Below are 23,507 nucleotides of genomic sequence, written 5' to 3'. Positions count from 1 at the left end.
AAAAGAAAAGCTGTAACACGAGTTGTATATTTCTGCATACCTATATTTTTGCATGCAAACAAAATAAGTTTTCTTCTTACCTTTACACTTTTTTTTTTTTTTTTTTTTTATAACAAGGAGGATATCGCTCTTGGATGTGATCTATTTCAGGTAAATCTATTCAGAGACACTTGGGGTGATAACCAATGAGACTGAAGTGTCACTTAATACACTAGTCTTAACATGATAACTGCTAGGACTTGAAATTAAAGTCCTTTGAGTAATTTTGATTAGTTTAAGGAGAGATACCCCAAATGCTGAAACCTCTTTCTCAAGTTTCAAACCAAGTTAGCCCTTGAAACACACCAAACCAAAAAAAACTCTCAAACCAACAATCAGTGGTTCCAGTTCTCATCCTTCTGCATTTCCTAGTTAAAAATAATAGGAGGGCCAGGGAAACGAAGGATAGTTGTTATTCTGTACACTCTCTTTTGTCTCCTGGGAAATGTGTATCTCATTTTTTTCTGTTCAGCTTATTATGGCTCGTTGAGCTCTCAAACCCTATGATCCTTCTCCCAAATCACTGAGGAATATTCGATGGCATAGGAAGCAGTCACTAAGAACACTGGATACATCCCAATTTTGCGAGTACCTATTGATTCCAGACAACTAATGCCTCTTCCTCACTTATTGATTCTTGTATAAGAATGGAAACTGTACCAATCAAAGCTAGAGACACTCTTCCTAGTTATCTTAAATCCTAACGTTTGCCTTAAATTCCACAATACGCTTTGTCAACTTATAAAAGAAAGAATAGACACGAGTGCTACATATCTCTAGCACTTCCACATTTTGAACATCCGTAAAGAAACCAATCCCCATCTCTGTAAGCAGAGAACTTGTTCTCATGCAACTTCAAACGGTATTATCACAGTGCTCTCTCAGAAGAGAAAATACTGAAGTCGTGTGGAGTATCGAGGAAAAAACTTCTGACATATTTGTGGTTGAATGGAGAAAACCTTTTAATTAGGGGGAGCCTGGGCTATGCAGTTCTCACTACAAAATGGATGAAAGACCTCTGCTTTACCTCAGGGTTCCACAGAAATAATCCTGGAGAGTGTTGCTTTTCTCTAGAAATAAGAGCTAAAGCCTGAGGCTTACTAAAATTTACATGTATTTTGTTACTTGAGACATAAAAAGCATTGAGTTCACCGCCTTGTCTAAGGCATTCCCATGCAACTTTTTGACTTTGTGAGATACATTCAACCAACTTGGTGAATTCCATAATGCAACAGGGAAGGAAAAGCAAGAAGAAAACCCGTGGAATATTGCACATTATATCAGAGAGCATGTACAATTTATAGATTTCCTTTCTGAATGAGCTTTCTTTTCTGTGCTCGTATGGAATGTTATTTCTTACGTACAGAAATCTTAAGGTCATTTCCTTGTGTACATACATGTACGTTTATAGGATGGATATTAAAGAGTTCACCTTTGGCACTGAGATACTTTCAATGTTTTCATCCAAAGAGTAACACAAAACTTGAAGTGCTTCAATAAATTCAAGTAGAATAAGATTTGTGATACAATTCCTGAGTATACAGTTCTTCAACAAAAATTTCTAACAAGCATGTCTTCGTAGCATGGTAGAAGTCATCCATGGCAATTCTGAAGCTAATAGATTACCTGATATTAAGGTGTAGAAGCAAAACTATGCACTTTATAGCACATCTTACTGAGCTGTGGGAAGATGAAACTTCTGCCTTTTACTATAAACTATAGGTGTTAGTCTTTTTCCACGTTCTCAAATTCACTATGAGAAAGGATTGAAGAGGGCAATGTAGCCTGAGTATTTGCAGGTATTTGGATAAGGGCAGGATATTTATTCTGAACCACAAAAGACATTAGCAAGGGTTATTAATGTACTTTCCCATGTAATAGAGAAGCATGTAACAATGAACTGAAGGGAAATGGAAGAAAAAAACAGGTGAAAATGTCTATGATAAGAACAAGGGGAACAAAAATGGATGAAATCTCAGGAAAAGTGAAAATTTTCAGGTTACATGAATAGCATATGCAGGATATGCAAATATATATAAACAGAAAAAGCAGTTGGGGTTTAATGATCCTCTGGCTTAAAACTGTCTCTCAAATTGTTTCAATTGGAAGATCTATAGATCATTAAAATAAAGCATCATTTTCAGGACTGAGTGAGAAATCGTCAGCAGTAACTTCTTAATAGAGAAGTGCAGTTTCTGAGGCAGTTTTTCTTACCTTTCAAATGCTGGCCAGGACGTCTCTTCACTGAGTTCAGAACCATCGCTGCTACCTTGACAAAGATAAGAACGAACGATAACTATTTCATCATCTACATCCCAACTATTTCAATTATGACTCTTTCTCAGAATATTTGATGTTAAAGATGTAACAGATACTTCACCAAAATACTACAGTGAAAATGCTTTAGTGCTTACTTCAAGAATTTCACATTAAATTGAGGTAGGGATTAGAATCAATTGGAACTGGGTGAAGATTAATAAGTTGAAAAAAGGAGCCCTAATAAATGGAAACATTTAAAATTAAAAAAATAAAAATAAAATGGAAACATTTAAACTTTTAAAAATCAGCTTTTCAGAAATTTCAAAGTGTCTGGCAAATACATCTGCTTTCTTTCAGGTGTTTCTAACTTTCAAATTCTTGGTTTTAACAGGCGCAGTTTTAGGTGGATGTATGCATACTATGCTGGTAATTATAAAACAATTAAATGAGCTCGTAACTACTTCTACCTATACTGAGAGAATATGTCACTCTTTCAGGTAGTTTGGGGAATTTGTTGCTGAAAGGTCAGTTGTTTGGGCACTCTAATTTGACAACTTGTTTACTCTCCCTCCTGAATATCCATTTATAAAAATAATAGTTAGACTTGCTTTCAGACAAACATTAAAAAAAACATCCAAGCAACCAAAAAACCCAGTAAGACAATCTGAATCAATGCACCTTACTTCAGGGTTCACACAGGGAAAGAAAAGCTGATTCTCTGTTAGATCCAAGCTGTACTGAGGAATTGGGTTTCTCCATGCGATGACTGAACTAAATCATTTAAAAATAATAATGGGGGGAAAAAAAAAGTTCCCTGTAATTTCGCACAGAAAAATCAGCAGGGCAGTGGTGCCCAGAGAGTGAAGATAAGCTGTACAAAGTATGGATATCTGGTGAGTAAACACAGAAATACGATAGAATTATTAAAAATTCACACACAGCAGGGGTAATCCATTTAAGAGCTATGAAAAACTCAGCATGGACTGAAGTTCTTTCTCTCCATGCAAAATTTAAGAGAATGTACATGCCTTTATCCACCAACAAATTAAACTTAGGAGCCTATTTTCCAAACATTAGCTCTACACCATCTTAAGATGACCTAGTACAGCTTTCTGTGGGATACCAGATTGTTTTTCCCTCCCTGATTTTGCCCCTAAAGGAACATCCTAACCTGCTTCACACTAACATTATGGTAAAAGGTACTTTTATAGTGGAAGAAGCCAAGAGACAAGAAAGTGATGGTTCCGGTGGTGTTACTGTCTCCTAAGCCAGGCACAAAGGTCTAAAAGGAGGAGTATAAAACTTAACAGGTGACTAAAAATTTTTTAGAAGTCTCTTTAATATTTTAGTACCTACATGCTCAGATCATTGATCCCTTAAGAATTCAACCACTTGAAAGGTTACAGCAGCAGGCAGCCTGCTGCTAAACAAAAGAACAGTTGACTTACACTTCCATGACTGCTTCTTTACTACATTCATGAACATTTCACTCTTCCTGATTATGTATCCTCTATGTGGAATACCAAATTAGCCCAAACCCTCTAGATTTGTACCTGCATTCTGCACTGCCTCTTGTTCAATAGCTGGGTTGTAAAGGAGCTGACTGAACGCAAACAGCTTAAAAAAGCTTCCATGCAGCTTATACTGTATTGTCCAGTAGCTGCAAGGACAATGTATCTAAACTGTATTCCTACAGTTGAGTAAATGTTCTTACTTCAAGAGACTACTACAAATCCTGTATTATGAAGTGTGTGTGTGTGTGTGTGTATATATATATATATATATATAAATATTTAAAAGAGGCATTAAAATTCTATCTGAAATGACATTTTGATGGTAACTATATTAGCTTTGCTAAGAAAGTTATACATCAAATGCTGTACTAAGTATTCCAATGAAAAGATTTAAAAGCTTGTGCAGTTTTTAAAAAAATGCAAAACAAACTAGTGCCAAAGAGCTGAAATGTCATCTTCCAGAAAGTGATAATCCTTGCGACACACACAGTACAGTTACAGAAGTTAAATGAGTTTTGGGGATTCATAATCAAAGGGTTCCATTTATAAACTTTATTCTATAAAGAAATCGCTAATTACGCTTGTAAAAGTAATATTAATTTAGAAAAAAGGAGACTAGCCATCCCAGCTACATCAACGCCTACAGTTTTTCAAGAACTGTAACAAAAATTTGGAAACAGTTGAATTTTAGCATTTGGCTCGCCGCCTTTAACATCTGAATAGAATACATGTATATCTAATTGGATTTTTTTAAGACTCTAAGAAACGCAGACTTTTTGCACAAAAAATATACTAAAAAAACTTTCCAAAAAAGCAAAAAAAAAAAAAAAAAAAAAGAAGTATTACATCCTTCACTCCAAAACAAAGCAGAGGTGAAAGGAACTGTTTTCAACATATTCAAAATTAGATGCCTAGAGATTTTATTTTATTTTATTTTTTTTTAAACATTAAGTGCACTATTTGACTATCACCTCAACTGGAAATATTTCATTCATTCAGTACTTTAAAAATATATCACCTTCTTAAATTCTTCTCAAGGATGTACTCAATATTTGTTTTTTTCCCCAAGAACCTTAAGCAGGTCTTCAGGTTAAACTTAAGAAACCCTAGGTAGTTCAAATCCCTTCTGTTAAGTAATCATCTATACGAGTTTTGATTTTATGTAAGAAACCACTTGACACATACCACTATCATTCTAGTTTTGTTTCCTGCTAATAATATGAAAAAATTCTTGTATAGCCTTAAAAGAAAACAGAGGTGTGTTGCTCTTTGCTATACAACAGGAAGGCCTTTCCCAACGTTAGGAATAACAGCAATTGCCCCAATGGGTTTTCATTAGCTATGCCGATGATCATCTGAGAAGTTTCAGAATTGTTTGCACAGAGCTCCGCTACTGCAGCTGAATACCAAAGGGAATTTGCTGTTTGCATTTCTAGATACACACATGCACGTGTCTAGGCTACAACCACCCAGAGAGTGTGAGGCCAGGCTCCCAGTTATGCGATAGCGAATGCCGATCCCATGGCATACCCATTCCACCCCCAGTCACAGCATTCACTCCCTGCTGAAAGTCTGAGGATATGGAACGTTTAACACAGGCTTCCTTTATCCATAAGTTAGTCCCCAAAGTTAAACAGGTGTTAATATAAACAAACCAACCCCAAAGAGCTTAAAAAGTATTCAGACTGAAAATTCTTTCCCTCTCTCAAATCTGCAACTGACACTCTTTTGGCTCCAGCCACACAGTGTTTCCAGAGCCCTAGTCACTATAGCCAGAGACTGACCTGACAGAGCTTGAAATTCTAAGGCAAAAACATAAGAAAAATGGTCAGTAGGCCTGATCATCAGTTGCTGCAGCACAGTACAGCCCAGCAAACATGGAGATGGATTCCTCGCACTAAGAATCGCGTTCTGCCTTGTTATGTCTATTACCATAATGAAAATCTTCATATATATATTTAACTTGTTCAGAATTATGTAAGTACTATGCAACAAAGTTTAAATAGATCAGCTTGGGATTGCAAATTAATAATAATGCTGTAAAGACTGGCAAACAACTCAACATGCTGCCAGATTATTAACACACAAACATCTAGTATCATCACTGATAGCAAATTTAATCATGAAAAGCTAGCAAAAACACAGAACCACGTGGATACAGATGGGGCAGAAATAGGATTTTTTACAGCTGCACTAATCACAGAACACCCAAAGCGAGTGCCCCATTCAAAAATGAGTAAGGACTGGGGAAGACAAGGGGTGCTGAAGCTCCTGTACGTCCCTCTTTTCTCTTCTCAAATCCATGCATCTAAATGTGCGTTTTTCACCCAAAGTACCATACAACTCTGATATTTATCCTATCCCTAATAAAGAAGTGGTTCACAACAGCAAAATGGGGTATCCACATTCAGGGGAAGAGACAGGCATCTACATAGTCATTTAAATGGAATATCAAAGAAATAAAAATCTTCTAACTGAAACTCTACCCAATCTTTGATCTTCTCAAGCGGACTGCTGATGACTCAAGAGTCCTAAACACCTGAACAGTGTACTACAGGGTAAAGATTCAAACAAACATTGGCTGTGTAGAGTTCTTCCCTACTGTATAGGCTGCCAAAAACCTGAAAATGCATACACTGTATACCTACACCTATACTTCATTTATTTAAAGAGAAATATAATCCCTTGTAGAATTCAAGTACTTCAAGATGGTGACTTAATAGAGGAATTCATTAAAATTTTGATAGCCTTGTAAGCATTTTATGCCAGCTTAGGTTTGCAAAATATACTGTTTTTATAAATGCACTTTCTTACATTAATTTGCACTGATTTTAAATGCCTTTCTTTCACTCTACAGCATTATTTTTTTCTGATGGCATTCAAATAAGGGATCGAGTTATCCTTGAGTGACTGGAACATACAAACAAAAGCAAATGTTCATGAGCCTTAAGTTTTCCAGAGCTTTCATCCACAGCAGTGTGGGCTAGAAAAAAATAAGTGGAAGAAAGAAATGATTTGAGGAAGAGAACACACCAAAGTTAGAAGTGAATTTGCATCCAAAACTGCTACAAATATAAACAAACAAGTATGCTTTCTTTGAATTGTTAAGCACCTAAGATTAAATTCTCGGTTTCAGCCATTTCTTTCTGTGTTAATACTTCTGTATCTGAAGTGATGTACCTGTGAAACTGCATGCTTAAAAGCTTTCCAGGCAAAATTACTTGGCATCCGGTATGTTAGGTAGCATAAGAGGAGAAAAAAACACACAGAAGCAACATATGAAGAGAGGGTTATTTCACATACTTCCTTTACATCTGCAGACTTATTTGAACAACTAGTCATTGTAAACAAATTCAGCTTTGCAAAACAAATGCAGTAATATAGCTGGGCCAAACTGTAAGTAGTGGAAATCCAAAACTCCTAAAACCATGAATAAAGGTGTGCTGCTGCAGAGATACTGGAGGATATGTGAACACGAGAAGAAACAAGAGAAAGTATAAGCAACTGAGGTAGCGCTAGAAAACCGGATTCTTAAAAAAAAAATTACAAATAAAGGAAAGATTAATGCTATCTCCAAATGGAACCATGATCTAGTAACAGCACCTTAATTTATCCTACTTTTAGGTGAGAAGGAAACAGTGGGTAAATACACACAGAATTGCTGCTGAAAGTTTACAGGTGGTTGGTTCCTTGAACCCATCCAAAAGCAACGCTTAGATCTCAGAACAGCACACTTGCTCTTTCAAGTGTGGATAGAGTGGCTACAACAAAACCGAGTGACCACAAGACAAAATTACCTTTTTAGCTTTAAGACCTACTGATAGCAAGTAGTGAGAGGTTCTCAATGAACTTCCACAAAAAAGTAAAAGCATCTATCCCTGCTTCTCTGTAGTCCATGGACCTAAAAGCAGTGCCTTAAGGACACAGGTCATATAACCACCTTTTAGCCACCCACCTAGGAATAAGATGAATCATATCCTTGAAGATCCTATTTCTCCATGTGATTACAAAAAGCCCCAGATGACTAGCTCAAATGCAGATAAATCATGAATGTCCAAAACTCAGACAAGAAATTCCTCGTTAACATTTCTGAATTCAAGTGAACATTTCACATTTCACATTGTGTATGTGTCTGGTCGATTGTTTCTTCCTTCTAATTAGGATATTCATAGCACTGATGGAAGAATTTTTTACTTCTGTTCAGAAAACAAATTTCAAAGTAAAATGGCAACAGAATCAGGTATATGTATGGCTCCCTTACCCTAGCATAAATTCTAGAAGCAAGAACTGTTTAGACCAAGTCCTTATGTATCTGAAGAAGCAGTACACTGAAGAATCTTTGTAATGTCTCTACAAATTGCTTTACTGAATTGTAAAGGAACTACAGTAATCTGTTAACAGCAATGATGATTGACAAAGGGTGTGACGAGAAAGATGCACAGACTTGCATGCTCTAATGATTTAGATAACATAAATGTAGACTGCTGCACATAATCATCCCATAAAAAGCTGTTGTTACGCTGCTGCTTTTTTGATCTCTGATCTAGAAGCAGATTATATCAGGTCCTCCAAGGATTGGAAAGGTCCAAAATGGTGATTTAAAGTAATATTACAGTCATCACTAAGGTCACATTCAAGCTACTGGCATATCAGAAACGCTGTCCGTGTTTTGAAGAGGAATCGTTTATCCAAAAACGTAAGTCTTGTATAGGCTTTTATCTAAGAAAAGGTTGTCCTGTTTCTAGAGGAACAGGTTTAAATCCACATTTATGGGCAGAAAGAGGAATAACACTCTTTTCAGTACACAGATTCAGAAGTTTTCTTGTCCGTCTTTTGAAGCTGTGCAGAACACATTAAACCACCTCTGCTGCAGTGACTGTATGATTTCCAAGTACTGAGTAAACAGACTACTTCAAACCTGATGGAGAAACTTAGCAGCTTCAATCAACTTCCTTAAATATTGCTGAAGCAGCAGTACAGAATGCCAGACAAGTTGCATTTCCAAGAATTCTTCATTAATAAAAACTGCAAGACTCCAGAACATAATCTCTTTCTACGTATTTCTCTATTCCTCTTTTGCATCACAGAAATTTTCATAATCAACAAGTGGCAAATACAATGGCGATGTTAGCAAAAACAATTAAAGATTGCTAAAAACTTAAATATCTGAGTATGGGGAAGTTGGAGGTGGAGGAGAATAGAACAGGGGGAGTTCTACCCACAAATGATGATCTTCCACAAACGTGTAAGTTTGATGTTTTACAAGTGATTTATAAAAGCCTTCTGAAGGGGCGATTTTGTTCCAACTTGTTAAGGGTGACTACAGCAAGTCAACAGGGTTCTGCCTGAGCCAAGCAAGATAAAAAAAAAAAAAAAAAAAGTGTCAGAAATTCAGAGACAACACGAACTAGGAAAACCCTGTATTCTCCCAAACTTCTAAACGGCAACGGGTTCTGAATCGTATCTCATGCAAAACTGTCAACTCTGGCAAAATCCTTCCTGGTAAACTATGGTGGAGGTAAAAGAACAATTTAGCCTGAAAAATGGGTCAACTGGAAAGAAGTATCGTATGTTATTTAGAGAGAAACATCAGTAAGAAAAAACAACTAAGGCACTAACTGAAGGATACAAATCAACTGCTCTAAGAAAAAGGCAATGCTGCATCTCTAGCAGTGTCCCAAAGTCTGCACTGCATTTTCCCCTAAATCCTGCATAATACTGAAAAGACTGTACTTGGAAAATCGGAACTGCAGGAGGAGCTTCTGTTTCCTGTATGGTGTAATTCCAGAGAATACAAACTGTCTGTATGCTTAAGTACTGCCATGCCCGCTTCATGATTTTGAAATGGCAAGCCTTGCCAGAGCAGACAATCTATAGAAAATAGGCAGGCAATGCACATTTAATTGTGGAAGCTGTCTGATGTGAAAAGGTTCAAGCTACTCTGATCTAAGCTAGTTCCACTGACTCTCTTATTAGCATATATTTATTTTTTTTAAATGCATCTATATATTTGACTTCTTCAAATGAAAAATCTAGTGTTTGCTCAGAATAAGTCTTTCTTCTTGGTAAAATACATCAACAGCTACTGAAAAATGCATAATTCTGAATTGCATGACCTTGTTTCTCCCCATGAAGGCTAAAAAGCAAAATGGGTTTTTAAAATTAAGTCCAAAAAAAGTATATCACTACAAAAAAACTATTACTGTAAAAAATGAATACCAATTAATTCTATCGGGTAAATCATTTTGAGAAAAGGGACTGTGACACAAGTTTCATATCTCAACTCTGGCTGCAGTTAGATGGATCTGAGAGGCACCTGCCTTCCTCTTCCCATCCTCTCCTTTAAGTCTCTGAGGGCAACAGGAATAAGGAGCAACTGCTGGCCCCTAAGAAACTCAGGAAGCAGAAATTTTCAAAAGAATACCCTAAACATTTGAAGATAAATTACTTCAAAATGTCAAAGTAGATGTCATTTTGGTATCTGAAGGTTAAGTTGTTACCTACTCCTGAAAAGACAACTTAAACGCGTTCATCAGTTATGCTCCTAAAGCCTAACAGCAACTGAAGTTCTGTCAATTTTTTAGGTTAAAACCTTTTCAAATTGAACTGAATTGTGGAGGTGAGGTGTCCTGTGCTTCCCTTCACTCCCATGAAGGAAGACAGAGGTAACTGCGGTCGCGTCATTAAAGAGGATAGAAGAAAACGTTCTTTCTGTTTATAATTTGTTAGGTTGTGGTTCCAGCTGTAAAATTTAAGCTACCTTTCTGCACCTACATTTCTCAAGTTTGTTCCAGAATAGAATTGGTATTTTAGAATAGAACACCACTGCATATACAATCTCTGTATGTTTAGTTACAACTAAACATGCTAAAATCTTTCTTAAAAGATCCTTCACTGCACAGGTATGCTTACAACTCCTACCTATTGAAATTCCGCTAGAAAGAGTAGAGCTTTCTGCTTGCCCTCTGGATGGGACATGAGGCTCCATGACGCTATCATCCAGTAGGTGTCTTGGTCCTGCGTTGGGAAACGTTGCACTTTTAAATTCAGCCGTATTCATCTTGTGTATGAAACTAGGAAAAAATCAGAATAAAACTGTTATAACATTATCTTTGATACATTTTAAAAGTTGCTGCTTTTAACATTCTGACATAAAGTTCTGTCATTCGGAAAAAGCCTATTTTGGCTAACCCACTGGCTATTCTTACTACCATAAGAGCGACATAGGCTTCCTGTTTTGACCAATTATCTTCAGTTGTGACACTATTTCTATAGTTATGATTAAGCTCTCTTGCCATGAAGTAGTCTCTAAGTGAAATACAGTGTACAAACCACAATACTCTTTTTTTTTTTTTTTTTTTTTTTAAAGCAAAGCTTTTGTTTTGAAAGGTAATATAAAACAAATCTGAGGATTTTCAGGTTAAATAAAATGCTGACTTGTATCCCAGACTGTGACATTTCCTATGTCCGTGTGGAATCAAGTTTCTAGGTGAAGGGGGTGTTGGTGGAAGCAAGGCTCCTTCAGCTGCAACATTTCTCCGTCCACTTTGTGGAGATGCTCCGACTTCAGAGCCTGGGAACAGAAAAGACATTACTCCCAAGTAACCTTGGAATTACTGTCAGGGTTACTTCTAAGAAAACCTTGGAAAAGTTACAAAAAATTTCAAAAAAAATTAGAAAAAAACTGTAAGAGATACCCCGTAATAAATTTATTGATATACTCTTAGTGATATGTAAAAATATAGGTATTTTAGGTTTGTTTTTTTCCACCCACAGGATTACAAATAAACAATTATTTCAAATACCATCCAGCTATAAGCATTTGGTAAGTCCTAAAAGTTGTTCCATTAGCTACACTGACATTAAACAAGTCCCATTGATCTCCGCATTTGGAACTCCCAACTTCACCAATTTCTCAGAAATCAAAAGTAATTTACTTCTGTTTGGAAGCATATTCTTCCATGAAGCTTAGATGAAGGCTTTTTGTCTAGACGCAAAGAATGAATATTTAATAGCTCTTCACCCCCAAATGACACTAGTAAGTTAGTGCTACAATACATCAAGAACCTACAAAACTGACTCAATTTCATGAAAAATGTCTTTACAGGCCAACTTAAGAACTTTTATTACCCATATACAGCATTTATACTTCATACTGCTTTAATTAGCCTCAAGCAAATGTTTTCCACATTTGCAACTCAAAAATATGTTTGGCAACCTAAATTCTTCTCACATTTATTACGCACTTACCTACTAAATCTTCTCTGGAAGCAGCAGAGTGGGGGGTGCTGGTCCCTGGTTCTATCTTTAATGAAAGCCTGCATTAAAGAAGCATCAAAAATTTGTCAGGAAATAGAAACATGCAAAAAGAAGGTGTTGACAAATGCACACACAAACAAACAAAACACATACTAAGTTTACAACAGAAAACTTCTTGTTTTGTAATTGCAACACTGTGACCTTAATAAAATCTTGCATGTTATATTTAGCACACATTATTTGCAAACATTTCTTTGTTTAGGTGGAAAAACACTATTGCAGCAACACTCCGCAGTCAGAAAATGACGTGCTAGGGCACAGTGTAGTAATTTAACCTATTGCTTTGGCTCATACAGACCAGGACACGCTTGCAATACCATGCTGAAGAAGGTTCACAGACAACAGCAAAACCTTGACTACAGCAAAGCACTGCAACATCTTCTGCAGCAGGGAACTGTGCCATTGCCCCTCATCTGGCATAAAGCATTTAGACTCACTACACTTCATATGCTGATTTTTTTCCAATAGTGGGACAAGCCATTTGCCTTTACTATTATAAAAGCCAAAATCATTCTCAGGCATTTTGGAATATACATTATCAACTTGACTGCATCAATAATTCAAGCTTTTTCTAAAGCAGGCACTTTAAAATGCTGTTTCCAGTAGTACTGTAAAGGGGGCAGAGTCCAGAACTCCAGAACGATCAAACATCTCACTTGCACAATTTGCATATAGAACTTTTGAGATTAGCAGGCTTGGGAAAGCCTACTGTTTAATTTTGGGGAGAATAAGTTTGACGGCTCCTCTCCTCATCACTAGACAGTTTAGCAACAATTCATTACATTTTTAAAGTTCAATTTTCTTAAATAAAATCCTTCAGCAAGAAAAAACATACTCAATTCACAATGACTGTTCTCTAACTTCAGCCTTTTAGCAGACACCACGGAACACAAAGAATAGCCACTTTTACTATAAGTGACTCTTCAAAATACACTCTTCTCCTACAGCAGAAATTACTTTGGAGACTGATATAGCATGTGGGTGTAAAAAGAGACTTTCTGAATAGCAGTCCTGCTTCTGCACTACTTGTAATTGTCTCTGTATCCCTGCTATCCAAGCTTGGGTTGTATAGGCTGAAGAGGCTGTAGTTCCTTCAGCAATAACGTTCCCACCAGTACAAGATTCCTGCCTAGGGAAGAAGGAAGGTGGGGTGGGGGATCCATGAAAGCAAGAACCAGACACTGCAGTTAAACTTTTTTCCTTCAAATGCTTGACCACAAAGCTTTATTTTGTGATAACCTGCCCCCTTAGCATACATACCCCTCACACCGTTAGAACACAGCCAACCAATTTCTATACAACTCAGGTGACAAACGTCCCGGGCAGGCAGGATGGGAATGGGCAGGGAACCTCCTCAAGCAGATGAGCCAGCACTAAACAGAAACTTTCTTCATATGCAACAGATCTGCTTTAGGTTGCTTCCTCTCCCTGGAGCTTATTCTCATCTCTTGCCAGAGACTTCCATCCTCCCATTTTGCTGGACGCCAAATCACTTAATACAGCAATAATCTTTTCATTAAGGAATAAAAGCCTCTGCTCGGGGTGGTATACTTTGGAAGGGACAGATGTATAACATCTCACTTGTCAAAAACCAAGTGTTTGTTTTACGCTGCATAACCTAATCCAAGGATAGAAATATAAAATGAGGATTTATAAAAGTTAAACCCTTCAGTAAGAACTTGGGACTGCACACAGATGACTTTATTCTGACGAAAAATGACAGCCTAGCTCCATTCTGTTCAGTCAGTAAGATAAATCCCTTGAAAGAGTGTTGCATGTGAGACACAAGAATGGAGTCTCCACTGGAGAACACTCAGAGGGGTCTGCAGATTAAATCAAATACACAAAAGGAAGACAATGTGCCATCCAGCATGCTGAAAATTAATTTATCTTAGCAAAGGACCCTCCCTGCTGTAACTCTCCCACTTTCAACAGATGCACTGGAGACACAATTGCTTGCTGTAAGCAGAATCTTAAAAGTGACGTGCTTTGTGTTATGAAGTTATTTTGTCATTAATTACAGTCAGTCACATCATTTCATACTTACTTGTAATTGTCATCTTCTACAAACTTTTGTAGTTCTTCTATGTACTGAACTGAGTTTAGATATTTTTGGACATGAGGCAACAGAGGAATATCTGGAGAACAGATGACATTCATTATCACTGTACCGTTCATTAAGCAAAGTTATTTTCCAGAAATTATTTAAACAGAATCAGATCCCTTGCCTTTTTATGGGAGAGAGGTACAAACTACAAACCCTACTGCTGTTGAAATGTTGTCCTTCATACAAATTCTCATGCATTGAGCTGATATTCCCCACATAAGTAAAGCCAGGTATGTTTCTCCATAGAGCACTCTGAGATGCTCTGCTTATCAGAGTATGTTGAAGGGAAAAGCCACAGAGAACCCCTAGCCAAAGTGAAGTCCCAAACCTATAGGACTGCATATGAGAACATCACAGCTCACATTCTCATTATACTGAGCTTTCAGTGGAGCCAAAATCCTGTGCTAATATCATATTCTGCCATCATAAACGCAGCCTTACAACTTTACTAGAAATTGAAGAGAAGGACTGTAAAGGAGACCACCTTTGAAGAAAGAATACATTATCTGATCTATGAACAGCACTATAAAGTCCAAAAGACAAGTTGTACACACTTTATTATCTCCAGTAAAAGAACTTTTCTGAAAACAATCCTACTACTTTTATAATTCATTGTCACAAAGTTATGGAAGACAGATTCAAGTTTACAATGTGCTAGCAAAACTACTATTAAATACAACGTATTCCACATTTTTCTTCAAAAAATATGTATTGCAAAAATGCAAGAAAAAGGGAATTTTATATTTTCTCTTCATGTCGATGCTCTATCACAACCAACAATGTCAGAATAAACTTCTAGAACAGTTTTGCACTGCGAAGGTATGGGAGAGTCATAAAGACACAAGTTGGTTGGGCCTTGCTTGCACAGTATTATGAAAGACAAGTATTGAAACTTTTAACATTGCTCTTTAATGGTGAAATATTTGCACACTAGCTTACCATATTCGCACGACTGCTGTAAATCTGAGATAATTCGGAGGATGTTGTTCATTAAATTTGTTCTTTGCTCACTTTCCAGGATGCTCCCTGTTGATGGGTATGCAGAATCAATATACGTCAAGTCTGACAGATAAATACCTGGGTAAGACCAGAATGAAAAATTTCTTTAGTGTCTCACACTTACCAAAAAAAAAAATCATCAAGAATATTTTACTTTCATTTCCTAGTGTGCAAAGAAACTGACAACAGCATTGCCTCAATATATTATTTTGGCTGTGCCTGAGAAATCATTTCATCAAGATCTGTGAAAGCCTTCAAACCTCAAAGCAAAACAGTAATAGAGCTTGAACTGTCATGGAAGTACATCACCCTTGTCTTGGGTGGAATTTGCACTTCCCTCCATCACTAATCCTTACTTCTGTTAGTCTTACCTCAGCTGTATTTGCAGATGCCATGTGTAAGCACAGCTAATTTTCCGTGCCACCCTGGACAGCAAGTCACAATGGGACACAGAGAGCATCCTTTTCTCCTGCATCACACCAGGCATGTATTAACTGACTGTCTTCACCAGGGACAGTGTCTTTAACAGTTCTACATTTAGAAATAGTTACAACAGCAAGCAGAAGTACTCATGAACCTAATCTGCCATACTACCAACTATTTGTTCCCTTGACAAATGGGAGCATAGTGAACACGCAGAACTAAAATACATGATCAAAATTACTAATGATTTTAGGCAATCTACTATTTCATTCCTCCAATTCAGCAAAAAAAGAAAAATATAACAGAAGGAAAAAACATATCTGCAACTTCAACCTGAGTAGAAACTCAAACTCAAAGATAACTGGGAAAGGATAACTAGGCAAGAAGTGCACGCACACTGAAATGCAGCGTGAATTCTGCAGCTTCTGCTAGCTGTAACTGCTGAAACCCAACAGACATGTTTTTAGGTCTCCAGGGCTTCTGCTGACTTTCTTCTTTACACCAGCACCGTAATCTTACTGTTCTTTCAAACCCTTAATAATGCAGAGAGGAAAACCCTTCTCCTTACATATTAATGTTATAAACTGCTTATTTTAATTCTAAATAAAACTTGGTTTCTAGAACTTCACCCAAATTCTAATCGTTCTTGTTTCAATTAAATGAAACATCCAGACCAACTAACCCTACCATGAAAAAGCAACTGCTCTTCTGCATCTTCCACAACACAGAGACCCTACTAATATCTAAAATCTAATATCCAAACTTAAATAATATTGTCAAGAAACTTGTTTCAGTATTAGGGAATTTCTGAAAGTATATTTTGCTTCACACTCAGCCTTGTATAAGCAGAATCATAACAAGAAGTGTGGCTTTACAGGTGGAAGACTATTAATACAAGCTCACCAGAGCAGCAGTTGTGTTTGTGTAGCACCTCACCAGCACAGTCCTCAGCGTGAGCTGGGAAACTCTGGGCATCCCTCCAAAATCAACACACACACGCGCGTGTGCGCGCACACACACAGAAACAAATTAAAATACTTGTGGTTGAAAGGTGGAATATAAAAAAGTGAATAAAAAGGTATTACACATGACCTGATCTACTACTAAAATTCTCTATTTTCTATTCTGCTCAAATCAGCTTATTAAAAGATAGAAAGAATGATCAGAAAGATCACATACATTCCTATTGCAATGCTACCTAGTCTGCGTAAGCCATCCTGAACTTGGCTTTGCTCAGCAGTGTCCACATGGGCCTTAAAAATCCCAAACCTGCTTGATCCTCCATGGAAAGCAGTAAATCATGCTTATTGATTGAAGAGATTCACTGTGAGAAGCACCTGCGGTGTTACCCATGATTTTACAACCCAATCTTTCTGAGTGACTTGTCCCATCAAGCATGGATTTTTCTTTCAGCTACACCAAGAGCTCTTCCATAGAGAGCTATCCCCTAAGATTATTTGATGCATTTTTATAAAGTCTAAAGCAGTTCTGAAAGCATACAAAGGTAGTTCTTGCAAAAGGAACCGGTGTGTTCTTTGTGAAGGAACCAGAGAGATCACTAAAAGTGAAGTGAATGCACACAAGTGCTGCCCAGCTCGACACAACTGCGTTCTGCGCTCCTCGCAGGGCATCACCTCTGCAGCTTTTGCTACTTCTAACGCTCATCAGATGTTATCAAATATTCTGATACCTACCCAAAACCATCCCACACAACTTTAACGTTTTCCACATGCAGCAGAGACTTCATGCGTTTAACAACTCGAACTGTTTCCTATTAAGTGAACGTCAAGAATTGAATGCAACGTTCTGTTGAACATTCTCCCGGCCTATAAATGGTTCATTTTTCCTGTTGTATCCAGCCAGGCTGCCCCTTTTATTCCCAGCAACACAAATTGAGTTTTATCAGCCTGAAAGAATCTTTCTTCTAAATGAAGCCCAGCACTGTAATAACTTGAAAGGCATCTTTAGGCAGCGTAGTAAAAATGTTTGATTTGTAATTGCCTGCTGAACTCTTGCACAGTCTGTTGCCATATGGTACCCTCCCTTCGGCTGGCAAACAATCTGCCCTTGTTCAGGACTCCTTGGCCTCCCTACCCCCTCCCTTTTCTGGAGGGTACGGATAGGAAATCCGAAGGAGGAGTTTCTTCTGCTTTCCGTGTGTTGGCGGTGACATCATAGGTGGGCTGAACGGCTACGTCTGGTGTGTGTTTGTTTAAAAAAACTGTCCAAATGTGATGTATATGGAATCTGGGTCAGCTGTAGCTGGTTAGTGCACTTCTGCATGTGAGAGTAAAACACTGCAGTTTCAAAGAGGCATTGCTTTCTTTTTTTTTTCTGGAATAAAACATACTGGAACTTTTTTCCCCCCCCTCGTTATTATTTTTAAATGATTTAAATAGCTCAGTCATCGCATGGAGAAACCCAATTCCTCAGTACAGCTTGGATCTAACAGAGAAAGACAAAAGCAGTTTTCAACTCCAACTGCAGATTAACAATCCACAACATCGGGTAACACAGAGACAACGCGACTTGGCCTCTGGATTCTCCATCTACCACAGAAGCAAAACAGCTGCAAGATCCCCCCCACCCCCCCCTTGGTAAGTTTTAATGTTATTCTTTCTTGTAAGTCTAATTTTGAGCTATTTGTGAATTGTACATGCATCTACCATCCACATACAATTGTGAACAAACAGATCTCTCAGCCTGAGAACGGTTTGACAGCTAAAATATAAAACTCGCTTTTGTGGCATTCGGTAGACTTTGGAAACTTGGAAAGAATTAAAAAGCACTCTGCCTAACTCATTCCAGTTGGAAGTTTCAGTCGCTTAGCTGTAAATCTTCTGTAAATTTTATGTTCTATAAAGTTACAGAAAATCAGTGCTACCAGATTCTTTGTTAAGCATGTAATTTAGATATTGTGAACATATTAATGGGAAATTCAGATCCCATGAGAAAGCAAAAGCCAAAGTTTCTATCGACTTTAGGGAAGCTCGATTTTGCCCAGCACTAATGCACAGACCTAGCATTACTAGAAAATGGACACCTCAATAAAAGTACTGTAAAATAACTAGTAAACCAGTGCACATCTCTAAGTAGCAATAACCTTTTCAACTAAAGTTTTAATTATGTTACTCCTGAGTAGTAGAAGTAGTCTGAGTTGTACAATCAACCAAGAAACTTGAGCCATACAGTGCTTCAGAAAATAATTAAGTCTGCAGCACAAACAATTATGGAAATGAAAATCCAAAGAAATTGCTGTAATGGACACTAACCCCTTCCTTGAAAGGTTCGTGGAATGAGAGAGAAGTTAACTGTAACTTAATTTAGCAGTAATTTGTTTCCAAATAGTTTCATAAAAATGAAATGCAACATGCAAGGCAACAGTGGAAAATAAGTGGAAAGGAGAGGGTTTTGTTACAGTTCTATGGGGGTGGTGGGAGAGGGGGAAAGACACAGTTTCAAAGTCAATGATTAAAACACAACTGCTTTCACAAACCCAGGATGAAGGTATGGAAGAAAAAAGAACTTGTTAAACCAATTTTATATTTCTTGCCTTTCTTCATACTGACTTTGTAATGAGAGTACAGTAAATAATCCAGGACAATGGAAAAGCATTTAAGTTACGTGTTCATATTAAACTCTCAGCAATGTCTGGCACAATAGGAGAGAACGAAGAGGGTGACTCTAAAAGAAGAGACAAAGTGTTATGGAAAAAAATAAAATTTAGGAGCTATGGAATGAAAAAGTCTGAAGCAGTCTTGACAAACAGAAAGATGGATCCTTTCCAAGTTCTTAAGCCCTTTTTCTTACTATTCTTTTGTGCTTCTTACACATTAAAGGGAACAACCTAAGTAACGACAACAAAAACATTTGAAATCTACATTATGTGCTTTGGACGCCAGTCTCCATTCATTCATTATTCCCCAAGCTTTTGATTTACATTACTTCGAACAATTCCTAAATCTTTTCCAAATGAAAACAGCTGAGTCAATAACTTTAAAGCAATAAAATGGCAACATGCAAGATTTTAACTCCTTCTCCTTTGCTGTCTTCCAACTTTAGAGTTGAAATTTTGAAATGCTTAATTTTGAACAAATAATGCTAATATTATGGTGTTGCCGCTAGAATGCTCTCATACACGATGGAAAAATATGCCGTGTAAACTTTGGCCAGTAACTACATGGCTATTATCAGGTTTTAATTATTGTTTTACTGGGCTCAACTGGCTGTTCATAACATGCCCTATTAGTCTGGTCCTTGCAATTTATACAGCGATGAATGAAGCCCAAGTTCCTTCAGCAAACTGCGCTAGATGATTGATGCCTTCCGTATCTGTTCCACAGAGAACCCTGGAGGCCCCAAGTAACACATCTACAAACACAAAATGCACCAGTCTATTGTACCTGCTTTTTAAAATGCTCTCACAAAATGTTACTGGTATGCATTTACAAATGGAAGGGAATCCTCACATTAAAAAAATTCACCAAAAAGCTAGAAATATTATGATATTGTACTGTGTTTTGAGTATCTTGTATGACAAAGTTTGCAAACCTCTTCTGCAGAGCATTTCTAAGAGTCTATCATTTGTAGAATGACACACTGGCAGCAACTGCTTCAAAACCACCTGAATATTTTTAGATGGCCTTTTCTGAAAGGGATCAGATTCCGGTTCATCTAACAGTAGAACTCTGCAAATCAATATGTTATATATCTGACAAACAAAACCCAACAATGTATTGTTCCTGGATTGCAGTCAACACAACTGAAAGCAATCCCGTTATTCCACCAAAGGCAGAATGACTTAGTGGAGAAGCACTTGTTTATACAGGGAAAATTAATTTACAAAAATACACATATATCAGAAATCCACGTGAACGCTTCTTCTATAGTGTTTTCCTCACAGCAATACGACTTGTAATGCTATGAACCCACTTCTAAACTAAAAACCACACAAAGGCTGTGCTTATTTATGTGGATATAAATAGCTTTAATTATTTTAGCTGCTTAGATAATGCTTAACATAAAAAGAAGTACACCTAACATCAATAGTAGAGCTCCCTGATTAACTGCTGTTACATTCACAGGACCTTCCCTTTCACCATTATCGCTTAATTTCTCAAAAACAAAACAAAAACAACTGGCCGCTTTTCTTCCTGTTGTATGTGATGATAAATGGAGGCTTATGAAAAAGGGCACGTGCGGTATTTATCATCTGACCATATCCTTTTGACAGATCTTCTGGATAAAGATATGTACAGCACCATGCTTTCCATACATATTTACCTGCAATACTTCCCTTACATTCAGTCAGAGCAACCTACATTGCCCAAGGATAAGTGATCTTCATCAGCTCTGAAAGAACAGATTTTCTAATTTGTGCTGTGGGTCTCCAAATTTCATTTCCCATTGGACATGAAATTCAAAGCAGTTCAACAGAGAACAAATAGTTTGCTGTGCAGATATATATATATATTTTTTTAAAGTCAAATATATATTAGCTTTCACACTTCCCCATCCCTGCAACTCTAATGTTTATAAGCAATACAATATTTTTAGCTAACACAGCCCACGTTCTTGTAATTTCTCTGTAAAAATTAAAAATAGTAGCCACTACATTACTTTGCTCTATTAAATTGGAATTTTGTTCCTTTTAGCAATTTTTCAAGTAATAAAAACTAATTTTGGAAATAAGACTTTCATTTATGGGAATCAGTCTAGAAAAGAAACAAAGGAACAGCATTAAACTTAAAATGGTACTGAAACCCTATCCACAATTTTGAACATTTCCAACAAGATGATTATGAAGGCTGCATTGCTGAGTAGTTCTACGTGTTTGTCTACTGCATCTGCAGAAGAACATCAGCACACTAGGACACAGTCAAGGCCACTTCAGAAATCTGACACAAAACTGCTCAGCCCACAAACATGACAAAGTGACAGTCTATTCTAATTTCAAAAACATGACAGCTCATACAGAGTTAAATAACACATTTTAAAGTGATAGCATCTGTAATCACCATCTCTCTTGCTTACTTTTCAAGGTTTGCTTTTCAGGGGTATTTCACCAACACAAGCAACTCTAGACTTGCAGAAAGCCTTTAAGTCTCTGAGCCTCAGCTACTTTATCTCTTAGCAGTTATGACACGACCTAAAAATCTAAACTGGGAACCTGTGACATAAGGCAGCTAATTAAAGAAAAACCTCCAACTACTTCCCAACTCTAATATTTGTCATTTTAAAGTCTTACATATTAGGCCATCATTTGGGGATATTCTGAATAAGCAGTTGATATTTTTTTAAGCTGCTTGCCCAGAACATCAGGAAATTTCTGAAACAGTATTTTCATTTCCTTCTAAGATGATTAAAACTCCAGGTAAATATCTTACACAGAACCAATTCTTGTATAAGAAGTTCAGCATTACGCTGCTCAAACACCCCAAGCAACACCTTAAAACACTTGATTTTTTTCAATACCAAGATTTCCATGGAAGCACATATGTTACCTGCCCAGGTAGGTCTTCAGAAGCTGCTCATCTCTGCTTATCTGAATGAGTCAGTTGATTTCAAGATATTTCAATTACTTACAAGTTTTAAGGCATAACCTTGTGCAGCTGTTGCATTTGGTTATGCCACATTAGTCCATTTCATTGATTTTATGGCCTGACAGCACAGGTATTGACAAAGAAGTTCTACTTCTATCCAATACATACTCAAACCAAACTTAATGCTTAAAAGATATGTGGAAAGCAAACTGCTACAGCATACCTGGTCAGCTGGGGGGCTGCACTGCAAAACGTTTGTTTATTTTTTAAATATTCACTTCAGGTTTAATGTGTTTCAGGGGAAAAATATATTGCCTCCTCCCCTCCACCCCCCAGCCACTGATTATTTTAGTAACTGTATAGGGTCTTAAAAAAAACCTGCCACGGTCTAAACTGTTACTCACCTTTTTGGGCTATGAAGTAGCCACTATATATTGTGAAAAGAAATAGTAGAATAGTGATATACAGTTTCATTCTTTATGTGCCATGAAGTCACCTTTCCTGCTTCTGAACTTAAAACATTGAAAAATAATTTAAGGGACCTTGCAGAGGTGTCAAACTTTGGACATTTAGTTCAACTCATCCTTCTCAAGTTAAACACCACACACAGACTTATTGCCCAGGTTTTTACCATGATTCATGAGAAAATTTAACCTAATGAACTTCCAACTCTGAGCACTGCCTAAGCGATTAATATTTTAAAGTCTGAAATTACCAAAGAAAAATATACAGCTAGCCCCTGAGAAAAGCAATACTTTTCCCTTTTTTAATAGAAGGTATACCTTCAGCTGAAAAAGAGTAACGAAACTTTTAACCGAATTCTATTTCTGTAAAGAAAGTAACAGTCCGTATACCCAAACACTCATTACTACATCTTAAGAGTGAAATATACAGAAACAAATATTTAAATATAAATATTCTCAAGCTTTTATGTATTCCTTCCATTTTGTAAACTGTATTGCTTTCCATATTGTAAAGCAATCAATGATTTTCAAAATGCAAATATTTTCTTCTCTACAGCAGAGCTTGTAATACAACTGCCAACAAAATAAAGTTTATTTCTAGGCAACAATAAACTATTTGCTAAAGAAACCTAGAAATAATTCCTGATTGCATATGGAATCTTGTGAAATTTGCATCCACTGATCTTAACAGAGGCAAAAAATAAAGACTTGATAGATTTACTCTGAACAGATGTCACTTGCAGCAATAATATTAAAGCCAACACCAGAATGTGGACCTAGCATCAAAGCCATCTTACCATTTGTAAAGCTGAAGGTTAAGGAAGCAGTACTCATCCTCTCT

At 37.0% G+C, this 23,507-nt stretch overlaps 1 protein-coding gene across 1 annotated transcript in view; it reads right to left on the bottom strand.

The window, feature by feature from the left end:
* Positions 1-23,507, bottom strand: part of RALGPS2 (Ral GEF with PH domain and SH3 binding motif 2) — a 113,681-nt gene that overhangs the window by 14,180 nt on the left and 75,994 nt on the right. Inside the window, exons 9-14 of the mRNA XM_084291092.1 lie at positions 15,178-15,315; positions 14,179-14,269; positions 12,063-12,130; positions 11,250-11,385; positions 10,734-10,885; positions 2,254-2,308 (exon numbers count right to left, since the gene is read on the bottom strand). Coding sequence (XP_084147218.1) covers positions 2,254-2,308; positions 10,734-10,885; positions 11,250-11,385; positions 12,063-12,130; positions 14,179-14,269; positions 15,178-15,315 — 640 coding nt within the window. The remainder of the gene's footprint in view (positions 1-2,253; positions 2,309-10,733; positions 10,886-11,249; positions 11,386-12,062; positions 12,131-14,178; positions 14,270-15,177; positions 15,316-23,507) is intronic.

The sequence above is a fragment of the Netta rufina genome, assembly GCF_964035555.1.
Source record: "Netta rufina genome assembly, chromosome: 8".
NCBI lineage: Eukaryota > Metazoa > Chordata > Aves > Anseriformes > Anatidae > Netta > Netta rufina.
The sequence above is the reverse complement of the archived record's forward strand: the minus strand, read 5'-3'. Positions and strand labels throughout refer to the sequence as shown.